The sequence below is a fragment of the Asparagus officinalis genome, chromosome 10, assembly GCF_001876935.1.
Source record: "Asparagus officinalis chromosome 10, Aspof.V1, whole genome shotgun sequence".
NCBI lineage: Eukaryota > Viridiplantae > Streptophyta > Magnoliopsida > Asparagales > Asparagaceae > Asparagus > Asparagus officinalis.
The window spans coordinates 69,028,331-69,048,056 of record NC_033803.1 but is presented as its reverse complement, the minus strand read 5'-3'; the positions used below and the strand labels follow the sequence as shown (position 1 = coordinate 69,048,056).

The following is a 19,726-nucleotide window of genomic DNA, read 5'->3' as shown; positions in this document are numbered from 1 at the left end:
TCTCATCTCCATTTCTTTGATTTCCTTTTTTTTAGCCAACCGAACACTCCAAAACAATTCTTCATTTTCCATTTCTTTGATTTCCCATTTTTTTAAGGCAAACGAACAGGCCCTAAAAGGGGAGAAAGATCTATGGAATTAATAAAGATTATTTTCAGTTGCAAACAGACCCTCTGAGGATAAGAAAGATGAGCAATGATAAATTGCTATAAACCCTGTAGACTAAGAGGTGAATCTGAAGAAGTATCATGAGCAAAATGTAATTATCATGAGCAAAAGATAATGATAAATTGCTATAAACCCTGTATGTAATCAGAAAGAGTTTGATAATCTGTTGAAATTCTCACATTGTTAAGATATACATACGCTTGACGAGAAGAACATACGCAAAATGTAATTATCGATAAAATATCAGAAAATATGACTTAAGGCAATTAAAAAAAAACAAATATGCAGGAGTATTCAGATAATACTATTGCTGCAAAGTTCTAATTTATTGAAAGTCAGTTTAATACCTAATGCATAGTTCTAATTTAAGGTCACAGGAAAGTTCAATCTCAAATATGCTTGTTTCCTGTCGATAAAACCTAAATTTTAAATACATGAATACAAACAGACAATAGTAGCAGCATGCATGCGCTGTAAATAGTAATTATTCATACCCAGCATTTCCTAATATTACAATGCTAAGCTTCTATTAGATATATGGCTAAAATACCAGATTGGCATTTTAAATAGACCCTAAATGACAATAAAGTATTTTAAATAGCTCCGGCTACAATAAGACGTTATAATTATTCAAAAGAAACGACAAGACCCATAACTTTCATCGAAGATCAATTTTTCGACTAAGTTCTCTCATGTGTTTGCATGTGATTTGTAAAATCATTTATTCTCTTGCTGATGTGGCAAGGACTTGCCCCTAGTTTGCAAAATTCCACCAATCAACACACAAATTAGGGTTTATTATTCAATTAATTGAGGATAAACACCATATTAATCGTCCTGCTCTAAAAAAACCAAACCCACAAAGAAATCTTTCAAAACTTTGAGAGGAGTCTCACCTTTGTTCCTGGTCGACGTCGTGCTCAAGTCGTCGTCCTCACCAGAGATTCTCCCTTTCTCTCAAGTCACATTCAAGATCAGAAAGATTCTTGCAAAAACTCTCCTCCAATTGCTCCCCCTCTCACTCTCTCGTTCAAGTTTTGAAAAAAAGGGTGAATTTCGCTAATTTGAGGGTGAAGAGATTGTAGGCATAGTTATTTCTCCCTCCAACCCTTGTGTCATGTCATTCCTTATTGTCCAACTCGGTCCGCAATGATCACACGGCAAGCATGCCAGGTAACTTGGCCGGAAAATTGATTTCCGATGAAAATTATTGGTCTTGTTATTTCTTTTGACTAATTATAAGGTCTTAGTATAGCCGGAGCTATTTAAAACAATCTATTGTCATTTAGGGTCCGTTTAAAATGTCAATCTGGTTTTTTAGCCATTAGAAATACCACTTTTACATAGTTTCAGGTTAAAGGAGAACAACACATCACCATGAAGGATTACTTATGAGAAGCAAAGGTAGTTCCACAAAACTACCATGAACTTTTGGAGGGGTTTGCACAAAACTAAGGTAATCATATTTTATTAGAGAAACTAGCATGAACTTCCAAAACTGCAGGAAATACAATGAAATGAAAATTGTTGAGAGCAACATTAATAGCTTGAATAAAGGACCTAAGTATCCTTGGAGAAAGAAACATGAGAGGAGGAGAATAATATACAAGCTTATTATATAATACAAAGAACAAACTTGTCTGTAACATATCATCGTCGTGTGAAGCACATGATAACCTATTGTAACCACCGTCATTAATGATAATTTTATGAAAAAATTCATGAAAGTTTACCCAAAAAAAGTACAAACATTACCCATGGAACAACATTACACACTACAGGAAACAAAAATCCACAGCCCAGCATTACCTCACTGTCCAAATGCAAACCAAATTATTCTGACAAACCAACAACATTGTCCAATTCAACAAGGTACAACACAAACCCTAAGATTTAGCAGGCACAAGCAACCCAACCTGATGATTATTCATCTCCCCCTCAACAACCCGAACCCTACCGGTCGTCGTCAAATCCTCCACCTCCACCTTCACCACATCCCTCCTATTACTAACATCCGCAAAATACCGACTCACACAATAAACCCCCACCCCCATCACCGCCATCCCATACACATTCGTCGTAAGAAGCCTTAATGGTGTCGACGCAACCACTGCCAAGTTCCCACCAACGATCGATATCGCCTGCCCGCTCTGCCCAAGGACCCCCTTTTCGGCCACAAGAAGACCCGTTTTACAGTAGATAGCGAAATCCTCGCAGTTGTTTTTGAAGACATTATAGCATCTGAAGCCGTTGACAAGTAAATGATTGGCGCGCTTGATTACGGCATCGTCGGTGTCCGAGGGGGCAAGAGTGCACGTGCCTCCACGGGCTTTGGCCAAAAAGAGGGCGCGGGTGACGGAGTACTCAAAGCGGTAGAGGACGCCACCACCAAGGAAACAGTCGAGGCAGGAGGAGACTACACCGTGGGAGTCGGACAGTTGGGTGGTGCAGATAGGGCAGGGGGTATCGGGTTGTTTAGGGGCGGAACTTACAAGGAGGAAATCAAGGGCGGTGCCTGTACCGACTTCTTGGCCTTGGCCTCGCGTAAAATGTATGACCTTGTCGTCGCTTATGTATATACCTGTTTCATGAAGATAGACGAACTGATGACGAATGATGTACAGACTCATAAAGAATGATTAATTTGGACTGGAGAGCAACATGAAAGCCAGTTACAAAATTCAGACAATGCAGGGAAACTATGAAAGTGCTAGGAAGGCGATTTTATTGAAAACAGATTACAAATTTTATAATCTGAATCCATAGATATCTCCATATTATTTCTGTCGCAAACAAATAAGATGTATTTGATGCATGCAACGAAAATAGGGCAAACTGCACACAACTCCCCTCATTTATACCTCTAGAAACACTTAATGCCTCTCAACTAAGTTATTAGCACTTAAGCCCTTCTTAATCCATGGAAACGAGGGGTGTTATCTGCAATTTATGTCTTCTAAAAAGGGCAATCCAGAGTTGCAAGTGCTAATAAATTAGTTGAAGGGTGTTATGTGCTACTAGAGGTATAAACGATGAGCTGGATTTAGGATGAAATGTGGCGCATATTAGCACCCAAAAAAAGGTTTTTTCCAATGCAAGAAAGAATGAAATCATAAATTGTGGAACGTGTTAAAAAAGCAATTTTGATCCAGTATAATGAATAAAAAGAGCATGGTGTAGATAAAATAACTAATGTAAGTAAATACGCCAAGCTGACCTCTGCAGCATGCCTCACCCACGTAAACAAGATCCATTCAACATGCATGGTTCATAAACAACCAGCTAACAATAAATTTGATTAAACACCAAAAGAATTGTATCATTTTTCATAAAATTTCAATCATAACATGATAAAATTGAACATACAGAAGATAATGACAAATGGGAGAACAGAAGGATCAAAGTGGAAAAGGAAACACTACAAGCCATTGATTCTTTTAAAAACCAAGAAGAAAATTTTGACTATAACTACAGTTTGCTTCCTTTCTTTGTTCATTCATCACAAAGGGCATCTATATACATCATAGGAGCTCATGATGGTATGAAATAATCCTAGGATATACTTAACATGTGTATTGCATATCTCAACCAAATAAGCATACAACTAAACTAGCACATAACAAGTCTATAGTAGAAAATGTATTTCTGTAGACACGAGATCAATGGTGTTTATAGTAGATGATGCACATGCTATAGCGTAGATCAAGGGATCAACAATATATGCAGAGCTGGGTGAATAAATCCATGGGAGCTAAAATATGTTGGTGATAAAATAACAGTTTGTCTTTAATATAGATAATAATGGTTAGAACAAACTAGAGCGTGTTCTCCTGTCCTTTAAGAAGTTCTCACGTCTCACTGTAAACACTATCAATAATGTTGGAGGAAATAGAGAGAATGAGGGTGATGAAGAAGTACTTGAAGATATCTATTCTCATCGAGGAAAATTGACGGTAAGGTAGCCTCGTTGGTAACAGAGTTTTAGAAAAAGACTGTAGAAATGGCAGGATTCAGGCAGACAGATTGGCGGTCGACCGCGGCGGTCGACCGCGTTCGTGCACGAGACTTACTGGGCGTCAGGATTGGTGGCGGTCGACCGCGGTGGTCGACCGCAGAAGTTTCTGTTCTGTGGGCGGTCGAGTGTTTTTTTAGGGTAAGAGCAAGGACGAATTTGAGCAGATTGAGAGAGTTTTCTTTGGGCTTCTATTCTAGGAGCAATTGGTGAGATCAAGAGTTGATTTGTTGAGGGTTTATGAGAGATTTGTAACCCTAGTTTGTTCCTCTTGATTTCTAATAGTGAAAACTCCCCCCTCCTTGCCCCGTGGACGTAGGCATCTCGCCAAACCAAAAATCTGGTGTTGATTGTGTTTGTGCTCTTGTTGGTGTGTTGGTTTATCTCTTTCGGCTATTTGGTTAGATCTCGGCATAGGGGTTTCTCCCCAACAATTGGTATCAGAGATTCGGGCAACGCTTGGGCTTTTTGGAGGGGTAGATCAGTTGGAAAGTTTCTCTAGAGCTTCGATTGGTGATAAAGGTGAAATCTTCGTGGTAAAAATTCTATCTTTGGTCAATTTTTGGATCTATTTCCTATTTGTTCCGCAATTGTTTATTGGGTGCCTTGAGATATATGGCCGGAAAGGATAAAAGTGGGGAGGGTTTTTCTAGTTTGAAGACCGTCCAAAGTTTGAATATCCATTCCATGAAGATAGATGTGGAGAAGTTCGATGACACAAATAATTTTGGACTTTGGCGATGCGAAGTCATGGATGCGCTAAATGCGCAAAATTTGGAAGATACATTGGAGTTGGACGGGAAACCAGACAACATGGATGATAAGGTTTGGAATAAAATGAATAGAACGGCGTGTGGTGTGATTAGGTCTTGTCTTACCCAAGATCTAAAATAAGCAAAGAAGATTTGGGAGGTCCTAGTGGGCAAATATTTGACAAAGAGCATCAAAAATCGTTTGTATTTGAAGAGGAGGTTTTATCGCTTCCAATTGAAGAAGGGGACATCCATTAGTGATCACATGAACCACTACACGAAGCTACTTACAGATTTGGCGAATGTAGATGTCATTGTTGAAGATGAGGATAAAGCATTGTTGTTATTGAGTTCCTTGCCCGACGAGGAATATGAGACTTTCGTCCTCACTCTTATTAATGGGAAGGCATTTCTTTCGTATAGTGAGGTCACCGCAGCTCTTATGAATTATCAACTTCGTAAGAAGGACAAGGAGACTTCCATTAAGCTGGTTACTAGTGCATTGGTTGCAAGAGCTAGAAGTCCAAACCGTGATAGGAGATCGCAGTCTAGAGGGGGGCATCCTGCAATTAGTAGGAATCAGTGTGTCTTTTGTAGAGAGGATGGACATTGGAAAACCGAATGCCCAAAATTACAAGCCGGGAAGAATAAGGGAAAAGCTATTCAAGCTTCAGAGGTGAATGTTGCCAAGGCTAGTGGTGACGTTTCAGATTCAGATTCTTCGGGCTATTAGTGCCCTGCTCTTCCGTCAGTTGGTGTTGCCGACTCTACCGAATGGATGTTGGATGCAGGTGCTACTTACCATATATGCCCTAGGAGGGATTGGTTCTCCAGCTTTCAGGAATTGAAAAGAGGGGATGTTGTACTTATGGGTAATGATCACAGATGCCCTATAGGTGGTATTGGTACCGTTCGTATTCGGACGAGTGATGGGATGATTCGGAAATTGGTTGATGTGAGGTTTGTTCCTCAACTGAGAAAGAACATCATTTCACTTGGGGTATTAAAGGCAGCAGGCTATAGGGTGATCTTGGCGGATTCTCGCTTGAAGGTCACATCGGGGTCCATGATTATGATGAAGGGCGTCAGGAGGAGTAACTTGTATTATCTGCTCGGGAGCACGGTGATTGATAGAGCGCTGCGACTTCTTTGGGTAGACTGTGGCATTGTTTGGTGCTGGTATATATTATTGGTTATGTCGTGCACAGATTGTTGAGGAATGCTATAACCTGCAGATTGAAGTCCTGTGAGCACATTGGGATGAGCGAGGAGACCGATGTGGAGTTCAGCACTTCTATCCACCGATCGAGGCGTCTTATTGGAGGTGTTCAGTCAGGTATTTGGGGGCCTTCCTGTAGGCGTCTAAAAATACCTATAGGTGTCCGCACACAGCTCGAGACAGAGAGAAGGCGATGAACATTATTATCCGAAGCAAAGAGGATCATCCGACGTCGACAAGCGCATGAAGCGAATCGGCAAACTGTTGATGACACGACAACGAACCACCACAATGGAAAACGCCAAGTGGACCGCACGCGTTAATCAACTCAAAGCGTACAGACGCGCCCAACAGTCAGTTAACACGCACGCATCATTTAGCTCGTGCATGTCAATCAGTGCGCGCGTCAATCAGTTCACGATGACGTCAATCAACGTACATTAATCAACTCGCGTGGAGCATACAAGTCGACACGACGGATGAGTAAACAAAACGAGAGAAACTACAAGTCCCAGAAGATCGGAAAAGTCATAAAACACAAGAAATCAGCGAAACAAAAAATCTCAGCGCACCGCTTTTTCTTGAGATTTGTTGGTTCCAGGGGTTTCTAACTGACCTGATATCATCCCCAAACGTGGTTAGGCTGTTGTTAACTGAAGATAGAGCCAAATCACTTGTTCTCATCCAAATAACCGCTTCTGAAGCCCTATAAATACAAACCTAGGGCCTCCTTTCAGTGGGGGCGATTGATTATCAAGACGAGGAGGTGCTGCCGGATTGTGGAGTCAAAGGAGCACGAATTTCAGCGAGGGTTGACAGATCTTGGCGAGTTCTTCGGCATAAAGAAGGAGAGTTCGAGAGATCCGACGCCCGTTCCCGTCCTTCCCTTGAGATTAGGCTTGGTCTTAATCTCGAGAAGAGCCCTGATTTCGCTTGGTCGATTTCAGCGCTTCAAATCAAATACTTCCTCGGCGAAGGCGAAACTCTGCCGAATTTTCCATCAACCGGATCCAGATCTAAGGCGGTCCACGGATAAACCCCGGCACAGGCAAAGGTCCCACGCAAGCAGAAGACCGATAAACGATCTATGCGTTTGTTTTGACGAGAGTTGTAATTTTTTGTTTTCATTGTGTAAAAGTCTTATAAAAAGACAATCTTTTTTGTTTTCATTGTAACGATTGAAGCGACGGAAACAAACTGGCGACCACAGTGGGAGCCAACAGCTTCACTGTCGGAGCTGTCGTGTCGCAACCTCGGATCTGCATCCCGGTTGAAGAAGTGGTCGAGTACGAGTTCGACCAACTGAAGTTCGAGGAATATCTGTCGTCCTCCTCCTCCAGATCCTCCGCCTCTCGCAAGCGAAGGAAGATCAACGCCCCCGTTGTTGCGGTAGCTGAACCTTACAACGCCCTTCCGGCCTCCAATGAGTTTGGATCTGCAGATCTGAACTCCTCCTCAATCAAAGAGTTGAGTACAGAAGGCGCACCTATTTTATCGAAGAGAACTCGTCAAAGGCAGCGCCAACGCTGTGCGCGCCAACTCGCTAGAGCCTTGGAGTTAATTGACGGGATCCGTTACGAGGCGGATCTGAAAATTAGGCAACGCCAAGCACCCCAACAGCGGACAGATGTCCTCCCCTCCAAACCAATAGCAAATGAATGGATCCAAATCAAAAAAATCCATTAGGTCACTTCAATCCGACCCGCCAATTTATAGGTCACTTCAATCCGACCCGCCAATTTGCAGGTCACTCCAATCCGACCCGTCAATTTGCAGGTCACTCCAATCCGACCCGCCAATTTGCAGGTCACTTGGATCCGACCTTCCAAATCGCAGGTCACTTGGATCCGACCTTCCACTTTGCAGGTCACTTGGATCCGACCTTTCAAATCGCAGGTCACTTGGATCCGACCCTCCACTTTGCGGGTCACTTGGATCCGACCCTCCACTTCGCGGGTCACTTGGATCCGACCTTCCAAATCGCGGGTCACTTGAATCCGATCCTCCAACCCGTCGGTCACTTAAATCTGACCCGTGCCAGGGTCGAGACAGAAGATGTTCTGCACCAGTTATGTTGATCCCTTCGAGTTCCGTACCTATGGTGGAGCCCCACGACAACATGGATTTGTCCCGATTCAAGGTGAGGATAGTTGATCGCCTGGGTCCTTTGCACGAGGATCGAGGCAAAGTTTTGATCGAAGGACACTTGGGTCCGACGATTCAAGGTGAAGACAGTCGATCGCCTGGGTCCTTTGCAAGAGGATCGAGGCAAAGTTCTGAGCGAAGAACGTTTGGGTCCGGTGATTGAACCCCGAACGACTCGTCGAGCTGGGGGTCGCACATGCCCTCACAACAATTTCAAGCCTTCGTATAAAGGGAAAACTCCAGTTTTTACCTGCCTGGGGGTGTGTATTAAAGTCCAAGAGCCCGTCAAAAGTTCACACTTACAAATGCGTGACTCTAAACGCGTGACTCTTGAGAACGCCAACAAGGAGTTGCATACTCAGAAGAAAACGCGTAAGATAAACGAGCACATTATACCTGAGGATTCATGTAAACAGTCGATAGGTTATTCCGACGGCAATGTCGATGAGTTGTACTATCGGGCTGGGGGTATGAACAAGTCTCGGAAAAAAAAGTACCCGGGAATTGGAGTCTCACTGCCCGTGCGCTAAGATAATCAGGACAGTATTATCAGCATGTAGTTTCCCCAAGACCGCTCCGCAGAGGGTCTCGGTATTTGAGAGGATCTCCAACGGAATAGCTAAGTCCAAACCAAAGCGTCTCCGTAAGAAGCGATCGGCTGTTCATGATAACGAACTTCCAAAAGTCATAATTAACATGGCTGATAAGGGAAAGTCGATTCGACCTTCTAGTTCTGACCCTCTCGTATCGCACCGTTTAACCCGATTGCAATCGGGAACTATTAGACAAAGGGATTATTAGAGAATGCAGAGGGTTATCCTCGGATGATGAAGCATCGGACGCTAACTCGGCAATCGCTTCTGATAATACTGTATCCAGTCCGGGACAATCCCGTGAAGTGTTCATGATCAATACCGAGCAAATCGCCAAAATTCTTGAGGATGCTCTACCCAAACAGAAAGAGACATTCAAGATTGAAATGGAAATAGCTATGCTACGGATAAGGGAAGAGCATGACCAACAAATTCGGGCTCTATCCAATCAGTTCGGTGAATCTAGCCATCGCAACTGTACTAATCAAGCAGGCAGCGATTCAGATGTGGATGAACGTCTCAATGCTGATGACCAACGTCTCAATGCCGATGACCCTTCCGTTGACCAAAACGCTGGGGGTGGCCCCACTAAAGACGACAACGCTAGGGGTGGCCCCGTTATTCCTCTTAAGAATCGTCCAAAGCCTGATACGAGCGAGGATGAGAAAATGAAAGATCTCGAGAGTAAAATCAACGCTCTAATGTCCGATCGAGAGGTAAAGAGGACTAGCATTCCATGTTCATATCCAAGAGAGTGGGACACAATAGCATACCCGACGAAGTTCAACTTGATTAACTTCACGCCGTTTGACGGGAAGGGTTCACCCACTCAACATCTGATCTACTTCAAGTCCCACTTGGATATGATCTCCGGCAATGAAGCCTTGATGGTTCGGTCATTCGTTGGCACCCTTCGCGGGCCGGCCTTCGATTGGTACCGCCGTCTCAAGCCTGGAAGTATTAACAACTGGGACGATATGGAGAGCTCATTCCTTGGCAGTTTCTTTGATGACGACGATGAGGTATCCATCAGGACATTTTTCGATGAGAAATAAGAAGATGACGAGACAGTCGACGACTTCGTCAAGCGTTTTCGGAATAAAGCAATGAACTGTCGAGATCCGATCACGGAGGACTTCATCCTCCAGACATGTCATAACAACCTATCTATTGAGATATTAGAAGTTATGGGAGTCGCACCGTCCAACACTTAGAAAGAGTTGAAGACGCGCGGAGAGCGGGCCGAACGCTTCATCCGAAGGAAGAAAGCCGAGAGGAGCCAACCGACGGCGAATCTTCCGAACTCAAATTTCGCCTCCCGTGGTAAAGGAAAGGCACATGCAGCGATTGTAGACGTTAATCAGACATCGCAACAACAACCCCGAAGGCAGCAAAAGACTTCGGATCCGAGACTCCAAAAAGAGTACTCCTTCAAGGACGAAGATGTTCCGGCTATTTTTGAGTCTCTCCTTGAAAATAACAAGATCAAGCTACCACCTATCCCAGATCAGGAGGAAGCTGATAATACTGCGGATCCGAAGTACTGTGCGTACCACAGAAGGATCCTTCATCCTACCAAGGCTTGTTTCGCTCTTAAGAATAGCATCCAAACCTTGGTTGAAACCGGCGTTATATCGCTCAATTAAACCGAATGAACACTCCGACAAGTATAAGAGTATAAACTGCTCCTGTCAATACTCTAATAGGTATATGAGTCTAAACTGTTTCCTACCATTGACGGGAAGTTTCTAGAGAATTTTTTATATGTAATATTCTTAAGGATAACCAGGTCATATAACTAATCATAATGTCACACCCATTTTTGCAAAGAAAGCTGGGGTGGATAATTCATATAACGGGAAGTTCCCGGAAGAATATTAAATGTAATATTCATTATATTCTTAGGGATAACCCGATCATTATGAACAAAGTGATAAACACTAGACTCCTACTATGACTTCCGAATACTCTTTTGCTGAGATGAGATGAGATCGCTTCATTAGATCAATCTTCCCTCACAAAATTCTCATTGGTGCTTAATGACTCACAGTCTCCCACCACAAAATCCTCCACCGATCAGACTAATTGACGGTAGGACCACCAAAATTCTTTCCTGTTTAATCCATTCAAACTCCCGCTATGTTCGTGCACTCAACACTTTCATGGTTAGAGTCCGGATATAATGCTTAGAATTTTAATCTGTCAATCCTTGATGAATTGTCAAACCCCTTCGCGTTAAGTCCTTATCACTTAACACCAGGAACCCCATTTGAGTGATTTGTACAAGTCAACACCCCCACTATAATTTGTACTCCCACTCCCATTTGGTCAAACCTTCTTACAGTTAGGACCACAACCAAAATCTCCTCTCGATTCCTCCAATGAACGAGAGATCCACAAATCGAGCGGTCAAACCTTCCTACAGTTAGGATCGTCTCAAACATCTCACTCGGTCAAACCTTCCTACAGTTAGGGCCAAATCCAAAATCCCCTCTTGATTCCTCCAATGAACGAGAGGTCCACTTTCAAATCGGGTGATCAAACCTTCCTACGGTTAGGATCACCTCAAACTCCTGCTTGGTCAAACCTTCCTACAGTAAAGACCAAAACCACAATTCACTCTCGATAAATGAGAAATTCATCTTTAGTTCGATAATCAAACCTTCCGACAGTTAGGGTTATCTGAATCTTTTCGATTCTCGGAGTGGAGATCATACTCTTAGTTTCACCTTTTCGGATTCTGGGGGTGGAGATCCCACCTCGAGTCTCCTTTCCAGCTGAAGATAGAATATAAAATTCTTCTTCCTCAGTATCGGGAGATAGAATATAAAATTCTTCTTCCTCAGTGTCGGGAGATAGAATATAAAATTCTTCTTCCTCAGTGTCGGGAGATAGAATATAAAATTTTTCCTCCCCCATTTCGGGTTTGTCTTTGCCCCAAGAGAAGACACCACCTTTTTCAACTCCCATAATCTGTGTCTCACACGCATGGGGAATTTTATCCCGAATCCTAAGTAGGGATAAGTCAACGCCTAACACGCGTTGCCGGTTTAGTCTTTCACCGATTGAAAAAGACACCAGAGTACAATTCTGGGGACTTTCATCCCGAATCCTAAGTAGGGATGAGTCAACGCCTAATACGCGTTGCCGGATGCCATATTCCCGTAAGAAATGGCGAAGTCTATGTATTCAAAATCATAACATTAAGTCTAAGAGAAGCAATTCTCTTAGCACAACGTTACATGTGAAACGAATTTTAATAATTTACATGCTAGCTCGATTCAAACGGTAATCGGTAAAGGCACGTCAAACCCGTTGATGGCTGGGGGTTTGCCAAAAATCCCAAAGTCTATGTCTAACACGCATTGCCGGTTAGTCTTTGACCGTAAAAAGGACACAAGACCACATATTCAACATTGTGACAGGTTGTTATTAATAACACCATAATCCGTGCCTCACACGCACGGGGAATTTTATCCCGAAGCCTAAGCAGGGATAAGTCAACGCCTAACACGCGTTGCCAAAGGATAAAAGTCCACATATTCGACATTGTGGCAGGTCGTTATTCATAACGCCAAAATCCGTGCTTCAAACGTGCGGGGCATTTTATCCCGAATCTTGAGCAGAGATAAGTCAACGCCTAACACGCGTTGCCGGTTAGTCTTTTGCCGTGAAAAGGACAAAAGTCCACATATTCGACATTATGGCAGGTCGTTATTCATAACGCCAAAATCCGTGCTTCACACGCGCGGGGAATTTTATCTCGAACCCTAAGTAGGGATAAGTCAACGCCTAACTCGCGTTGCCGGTTTAGTCTTTCACCGATTGAAGAAGACACCAGAATTCCAATCTGAGGACTTTTATCCCGAAGCCTAAGTAGGGATAGGTCAGCGTCTAATACACGTTGCTGGGTAGCCTACTCCCGTAACAATGGCGAAGTCTACGTATTCAATATCGTAGCATCAAGTCTAAGGGAGTTCATTCCTTTAGCACAACGTCACGTGCGGAACGGACTTAAACAATCCGCATGCAAGCCCGATTCAAACGGTAATCGGTAAAGGCACGCCAAATCCGTTGAAGACTGAGGGTTTGCCAAAAACCTTAAAGTCTACGTCTGATACACGTTGCTGTTTAGTCTTTTCACAGGAGAAAGACGAAGTCTACGTATTCAATATCGTAGCCCTAAAAGAGTTAACTCTTTTAGCATAACGTTACATGCGGAACGGACTTAAACAATCCGCATGTTAGCCCGACTCAAACGGTAGTCGGTAAAGGCTTATCAAACCCGTTGATGGCTGAGAATTTGCCAAAAATTCTATAAATGCGAATCATTGACGTATCAGCTTTATTAGTTGGTCTCATGACTTGAACATCCAACGAACTTCAGGATAAGATCCACATGTGCAGATGAATCAGCTTTAATAGTTGATCCTACAGCCCAACATTCGGGACCGTCACACTCCAATGCCTTAAGAGCTTAAACTGTGTAGACTCCAGCAAACGTACGAGTATAAACTGTGTTAACGCCGGTCAACGCGTTACAGTAAACATCAATGCCGGTCAACGCATCAGCAATTTCGCCAAAATAAGGCAAAAGATGACTCCAAGGATTTCAGTTACAATCAGATATGAATTCCCGATGGAGAGGATTAGTTCAAAGTCAACTCAATGGCACGAGCTAAGTTCAGAAAGTTACACACCAATATCAGTTCAAGATTTCGATAGCGGTCAGACGATAAACGCAGCGCTGGAAGAACTTCACCTATTCGACAAAACAATGAATAGATTGAAGACTGAAGAAGTTAAGAATTGAGATACTTCAAGGTCACTCTACGAAATTAAGGAGATGGCCTATCTTATCCAAAGCATTCCAGACTCCTTAATAAAAGAATGAGTCTGGAATACTTTGAAGGGGGTATCTGTAGGCGTCTAAAAATGCCTATAGGTGTCCGCACACAGCTCGAGACAGAGAGAAGGCGATGAACATTATTATCCGAGTCTAAGAGGGTTATCTAACGCCGACAAGTACCCGAAGCGAATCCGGCAAACTGTTTGATGACAACGACAACGAAACCACCAGAAATGGAAAACGCCAAGTGACGCCGCGATCGGTTAATCAACTCACAAGCGTAGCAGACGCGGCCCAAACAGTCAGTTAACACGCACTCAGGATCATTTAGCTCGTGCATGTGCATATGCAAGTCGGCCAGCGTCAATCAGTTCACTCGATGACCGTCAATACAACGTACATAATCACTCGCGTGATGCATACAAGTCGGACACGACGTATGGAGTAAACAAAAGCGAGGAAACTACAAGGCCCAGAAAGATCGGGAAAAGTCATAAAAACGCAAGAAATCAGCGAAACAAAACATCTCAGCGCACCGCGCGGGACGGACCAAACGGACCCGCGCTCGTGCGGGTCGGAATGATCCGACCCCGCGGCCGCGGAGTCGACACAACGACCCGCGCCGGTGCGGGTCGGTTCATCCGACCCGCTCTTGCGCGGGTCGGAAATCACGCGACGCCGCGCCGGCGCGGGTCGAACACAACCGACCCGCGCAAGCGCGGGTCAGACTTGTCCTGCGCGCGCTGTTTCGATCGGATTCGGTTTTTGATGGTTTTTCTCGAGATTTGTTGGTTCCAGAGGTTCCCAACTGACTTGATATCATCTACAAACGTGGTTAGGCTGTTATTGACTAAAGATAAGACCAAATCACTTGTTCTCATCCAAATAACCGCTTCCGAAGCCTTATAAATACAAGCCTAGGACCTCCTTTCAGCGGGGCGATTGATTATCAAGACGAGGAGGTGCTGGCGGATTGTGGAGTCAAAGGAGCACAAATTTCAGCGAGGGTTGACAGATCTTGGCGAGTTCTTCGACATAAAGAAGGAGAGTTCGAGAGATCCGACTCTCGTTCCCGTCCGTCCCTTGAGATTAGGCTTGGTCTTAATCTCGAGAAGAGCCCTGATTTCGCTTGGTCGATTTCAGCGCTTCAAATCAAATACTTCCTCGGCGAAGGCGAAACTCTGCCGAATTTTCCATCAACCGGATCCAGATCTAAGGCGGTCCACGGATAAACCCCGGCACAAACAAAGGTCCCACGCAAGCAGAAGACCGATAAACGATCTCTGCGTTTGTTTTGACGAGAGTTGTAACTTTTTGTTTTCATTGTGTAAAAGTCTTATAAAAAGACAATCTTTTTTGTTTTCATTGTAACGATTGAAGTTGTAATGAATACCGCAATGAATACATCAACTTTCGACGCAAACACTTCCATGTATGCATCATTGGGAGGTAATCGTTATTTTGTTTCCTATGTTGAGGATTGTACTAGGCATATTTGGGTTGCAACCAAGTCCCGTTGGTATAAAACCCTAGTAGTCCGTAACAGTTGGAGGAGGTGTATGGGCAGAGAGGTTACCCGTCGTACTAGTTCTAGTAGGGATCCTTTCTTGCATTGGTGTCGAGCTCATGGCAGTTAGAGACACTTCTTAGGGGAGGAAACAGTGGGACGACGTGATGAGATGGCGGATTTAGTGTGCCGCTCTTTTCTGGAGGAGGATCGGCGTTGGTTGTCGAGCAGTGGATTTGGTATTCGGGCTTCGACACGATTGGGCTATCTTATGATGTTGCCGACTGCTGTGTGTAGAGTTGTTAGATCTGATAGAGCTGCTTTAGATTTTGGTCGACGTCGGATATTTGGCTACCCAGCACTTGGTCACATCGTTGATGTGAGATTGGATCCGATTGCGCATTTGGGATTCAGGAGTTCATTCGGCTATCAGTTGGGAGCTTCTGAGTTTGGTTTGAGCAGGTTTGTCACTTTGGACTCTTGACAGGTAGAGAGTATTGATCAGATCAGAGGGATACCGCAGCGGGTGGAGAGTGATGCTACTCCACATTGGGTGGAGCTTACTCCACATACTCCAGGTCATTCTACATTATTGGGTTTTCCAGCTGAGGTGGCACAGCGTGGGAGTCATTTGGATACGGATGCGGATGACGAGTTGGTAGATCCGAATGCAGGTGGTGGATATAGCTTGGATACGGCCATTGCTTCACCTCAGGTGGAGGTGTTTGAATCGCTTCAGTTTGGGGTCGTTAATGATGCTATCAGCCGCAGCTTGGACTGAGGGCCTTTGGAGGCCATTTGGTGAACTACGTGAATGTTTGATTCCTTGGAGAGGATACGTAGGCAGTCAGTTATGATGCAGCCGATTTGGTAAGTAGACACAGTTGTTTTAGGATGAGTGTCCGCACTCCCGTTTGAGTCTCGACATGTTGTGGATGGGGTCCGTTGTCATGAGTCCGTTGCCATGGCGTACTGGATGCAACAAGTGAGGCATTGATTTTGGTTGGTGTCGGCTCAGTTTGGTAGAATCTTCGCCGAGGTGAAGATTTGTAGAAATGATAAGATTCAGACAGACAGATTGGCGGTCGACTACGGCGGTCGACCGCGTTCGTGCACGAGACTTACTGGGCGTCGGGATTGGTGGCGGTCGACCGTAACGGTCGACCGCAGAAGTTTCTGTTCTGTGGGCGGTCGACCGCAGAAGTCTCTGGACCATTAGGACTGTTCTGGATTGAGGGCGGTCGACCGCGATGGATCGTGGTCGATTGCCGTAGCGGTTTTGGGTTGGGTTTGTTTTCCAGACCCGTTTCGTTTGGCTTTTCTATAAATACCCAAACTCGATTCTAGGGTTTGTAAGGCAAGTGTTTTGAGCTGTTGAAAGGAGTTTTCTTTGGGCTTCTATTCTAGGAGCAATTGGAGAGATTGAGAGTTGATTTGTTGAGGGTTTATGAGAGATTTGTAACCCTAGTTTGTTCCTCTTGATTTCTAATAGTGAAAACTCCTCCCTTCTTGCCCCATGGACGTAGGCATCTCGTCGAACCACGTAAAATCTGGTGTTGATTATGTTTGTGCTCTTGTTGGTGTATTGGTTTATCTTTTTCGGCTATTTGGTTGGATCTCGGCATAGGGGTTTCTCCCCAACAAAGACATGAGCCTATCAGTAAGGATTAGAGAAGGTGGTATATACCATTACACTAAGCCTTTGAAGATATGGCAAAAATCAAGGATAATACTTTATATCTAAGGCAACCCCATGAATTGAGGGGACTTCAACAGGCGGGAACCTAGTCTTTTGCACAACACTTTGTAAATGCACAGCTTGAACTCATTGGTCATTCTCATACCATCTTTAAATTATTATGAAGAAATATTCAAGCGCACGCCAATTGTCAAACTTTATTCATCACTGAGATCAGCCAATTACACCATTCAAAAACAAAGAAGGGAAAAGGTTAAATTACAGAACATCTCCATATGCTCTGTAGAAATGAGAGAAAATCCTCCCCCCCCCCCCCCCCTTAAAAAATTACTCAAATATCATCAATTTCTTGACATAATCCTCAACATTCAATGTAATAATCATATACATGTTTGTAATTATCTATTGCTATAGTCTATCCAAACTCCAAACATCTAATTGAAAATTTTATGTGAATGGTGCAAATCATAGAGGCAATTTCTGCTATTTATAAAACAAAAACATGGTTGCATTTAGATTGGAAAAAAGAAAACTAGATTAAAAAAAAACCAAAGGGAAAATGGAACAGACCATGATGAGCATAAACATAAGCAGTCCTCCAAGAATAAATATGATCTCCTGGCTTCAAACTCGACCTCGCGATCCTAATCCATCATCAAAAAGAACAAAACCCAAATCAAAATAATTGAAAAAAACCCCCCAAAAAAACCCAGAAAAATAAGGGAGGAAAAAAAAAACCTGTTTGAAAGGAGACCCATCTCTCAAAATCTCGTCCTCGACCTCCCCCGATCTCAGATTGCAAAAGCTAGAAAGCAAGGGAGAGAAAGAGGAAGAGAGACAGAGAATAAAAAGGGAGTTTTTGCCTTCGGTTTTCTCCTTTTCTTTGGATTTCGTTTTCTTCGTTCTTTAGATTGCCTTCTCTGTGACTGTGCCCCGTTTTTATGGAATACTTCGATCCGCTTGGAATGGCGAGAAATGCCGAAAATAGCCTTGGCGTATCAATGGATATACATACAGAATACAAATGCGAATGCGAATAAAAATACAGATATAGAAACAACTCCTTAATCAAATACTGATATAGTAACTTCTAGGGGCATGTTTGTTTGCATGTAAGTAATTATGAAGCAGCTGAAGTAAAAAGTAGATGTTATTTTTACTACTTTTAAACAGATAAAATGTTTGTTTCTCTGAAAAACTTACTTCCAGTATTTTCTTAAATGCTGATTGGATGTATGCGTGTCATCCTTACTTTTAAAATATTTTACTACCCTTCAAGGCTTGGGAGTAGCTTCGAAGTAGGTGAAATACATATTAATTAGGAATAAATCATTTTTTTTATTAATATTTTCTATATTAGTTACTTTCTAACAATTTTTTATTGTTATCCAAACAAAAAAGAGAGAATGAAGTACAAGAAGTACTATTTCCACTACTTCAAAAAATATGTGAAACAAATAAAAAAACATTACTTCCATTGCTTTCTATTTCTTAAATTTAGAAGTTACTTCTTTAATCTATTTCCTACTTTCGGTGCTTCTGTCAAATTAAATGGGCTCACAAAAATAGATATATAAGCAGATATGAGAAACTTAAATCATTCATTTATATGTTCTTCATATCTTAAACACTTAGATTAGATCTATTTATCATCGAAATTATCCTTAAATTTATTAGTTTTAGGATGAAGAAATAATTGCAATTATATGATCAATATATATATGTTAAGATATTTCAGATATAAATCTGGAAATTTCACTATATATTTATATTTATAACTATATCCTATTTAATATAAATTTTTAGTAATTATATTTGTATCTTAATGAATACGAAGACGCATATGTTGAATTCCCCTTGTATCCACTCCTCTATATAAATGGAAGAACCCAAGATTCATTATTCATGCTACAGTAAATACTACAGTAACGTTTCCTATAGCGATATTATTGTAGCAAACATGAAAACGGACACAATAGATTTTTTTTTTTAAAATATTATTGTAGCACACAAGAATACCGCAGCAGAGACGGAATACTGTAGCAACTCAAAGAAAAGATTACTATAACAGTTAAAAACGAAATTACCGTAACGGAAAAAAATATGTCATATTTTGCACGGTGTTCATACTAGTTTTAACGAATACGACTACACGTATGCTCAAATCCCCCGCCCCCCGGCGCGCGCGCCAATCAATGAGTTCAATTTTCTTTTTCGGACGCGGTATGTGAGATCTAAGATGATGGCTGTCGCAATCAGAGTTCATTCCTATTATACATTTGTACTTGTTGCTTAAGGGCTAAGTTTTGGATAGGACAAACTTACCCTCGAATAAACTGATATATTACATGGCTTATGAATTTATTTTTTTAAACCCAGGGTAGGGACGGGACGACGAGTATTATTTTTAATTTTTAATTAAACATGAATACGGGTAAATATTAATTTTAACTATTGTAAATACTGCAGTATCTGATGACTTAAAAGTTACATATGACCTCCGGTATCTGATTTTACCTGTATTTCTTTGGCGTCCATATTCAATTTTGACGGATGTGGATATAATTTTTCCTTGTATCAGTGACTAATAGATGATATGAAAATAAAATTGAATCCCCGCACGAGAGTCTAAAATGGGAATTTTGAGTATTTCTTTTATCCAGTTTTTAGAATTAGATGTTTCTTGATTCTCGCAAATGCCATGGAATTTTCTTTTCTAAACTCTTTTATTATGCGTTCTAAATTCTCCTTGAAAAGTATTGAACGTACAAACAGGAGTGGA

General features: G+C 42.5%; 1 protein-coding gene across 1 annotated transcript; it reads right to left on the bottom strand.

Annotated features, from left to right (window-relative positions):
• Positions 1,924 to 17,865, bottom strand: LOC109825186. Its single transcript, XM_020391958.1, has 3 exons — positions 17,683 to 17,865; positions 17,515 to 17,588; positions 1,924 to 2,749 (listed from the first exon to the last, which is right to left on the bottom strand). The coding sequence occupies exons 1-3, from the start codon at positions 17,700 to 17,702 to the stop codon at positions 2,055 to 2,057; spliced, it is 789 nt and encodes a 262-aa protein (XP_020247547.1). The 5' UTR covers positions 17,703 to 17,865; the 3' UTR covers positions 1,924 to 2,054.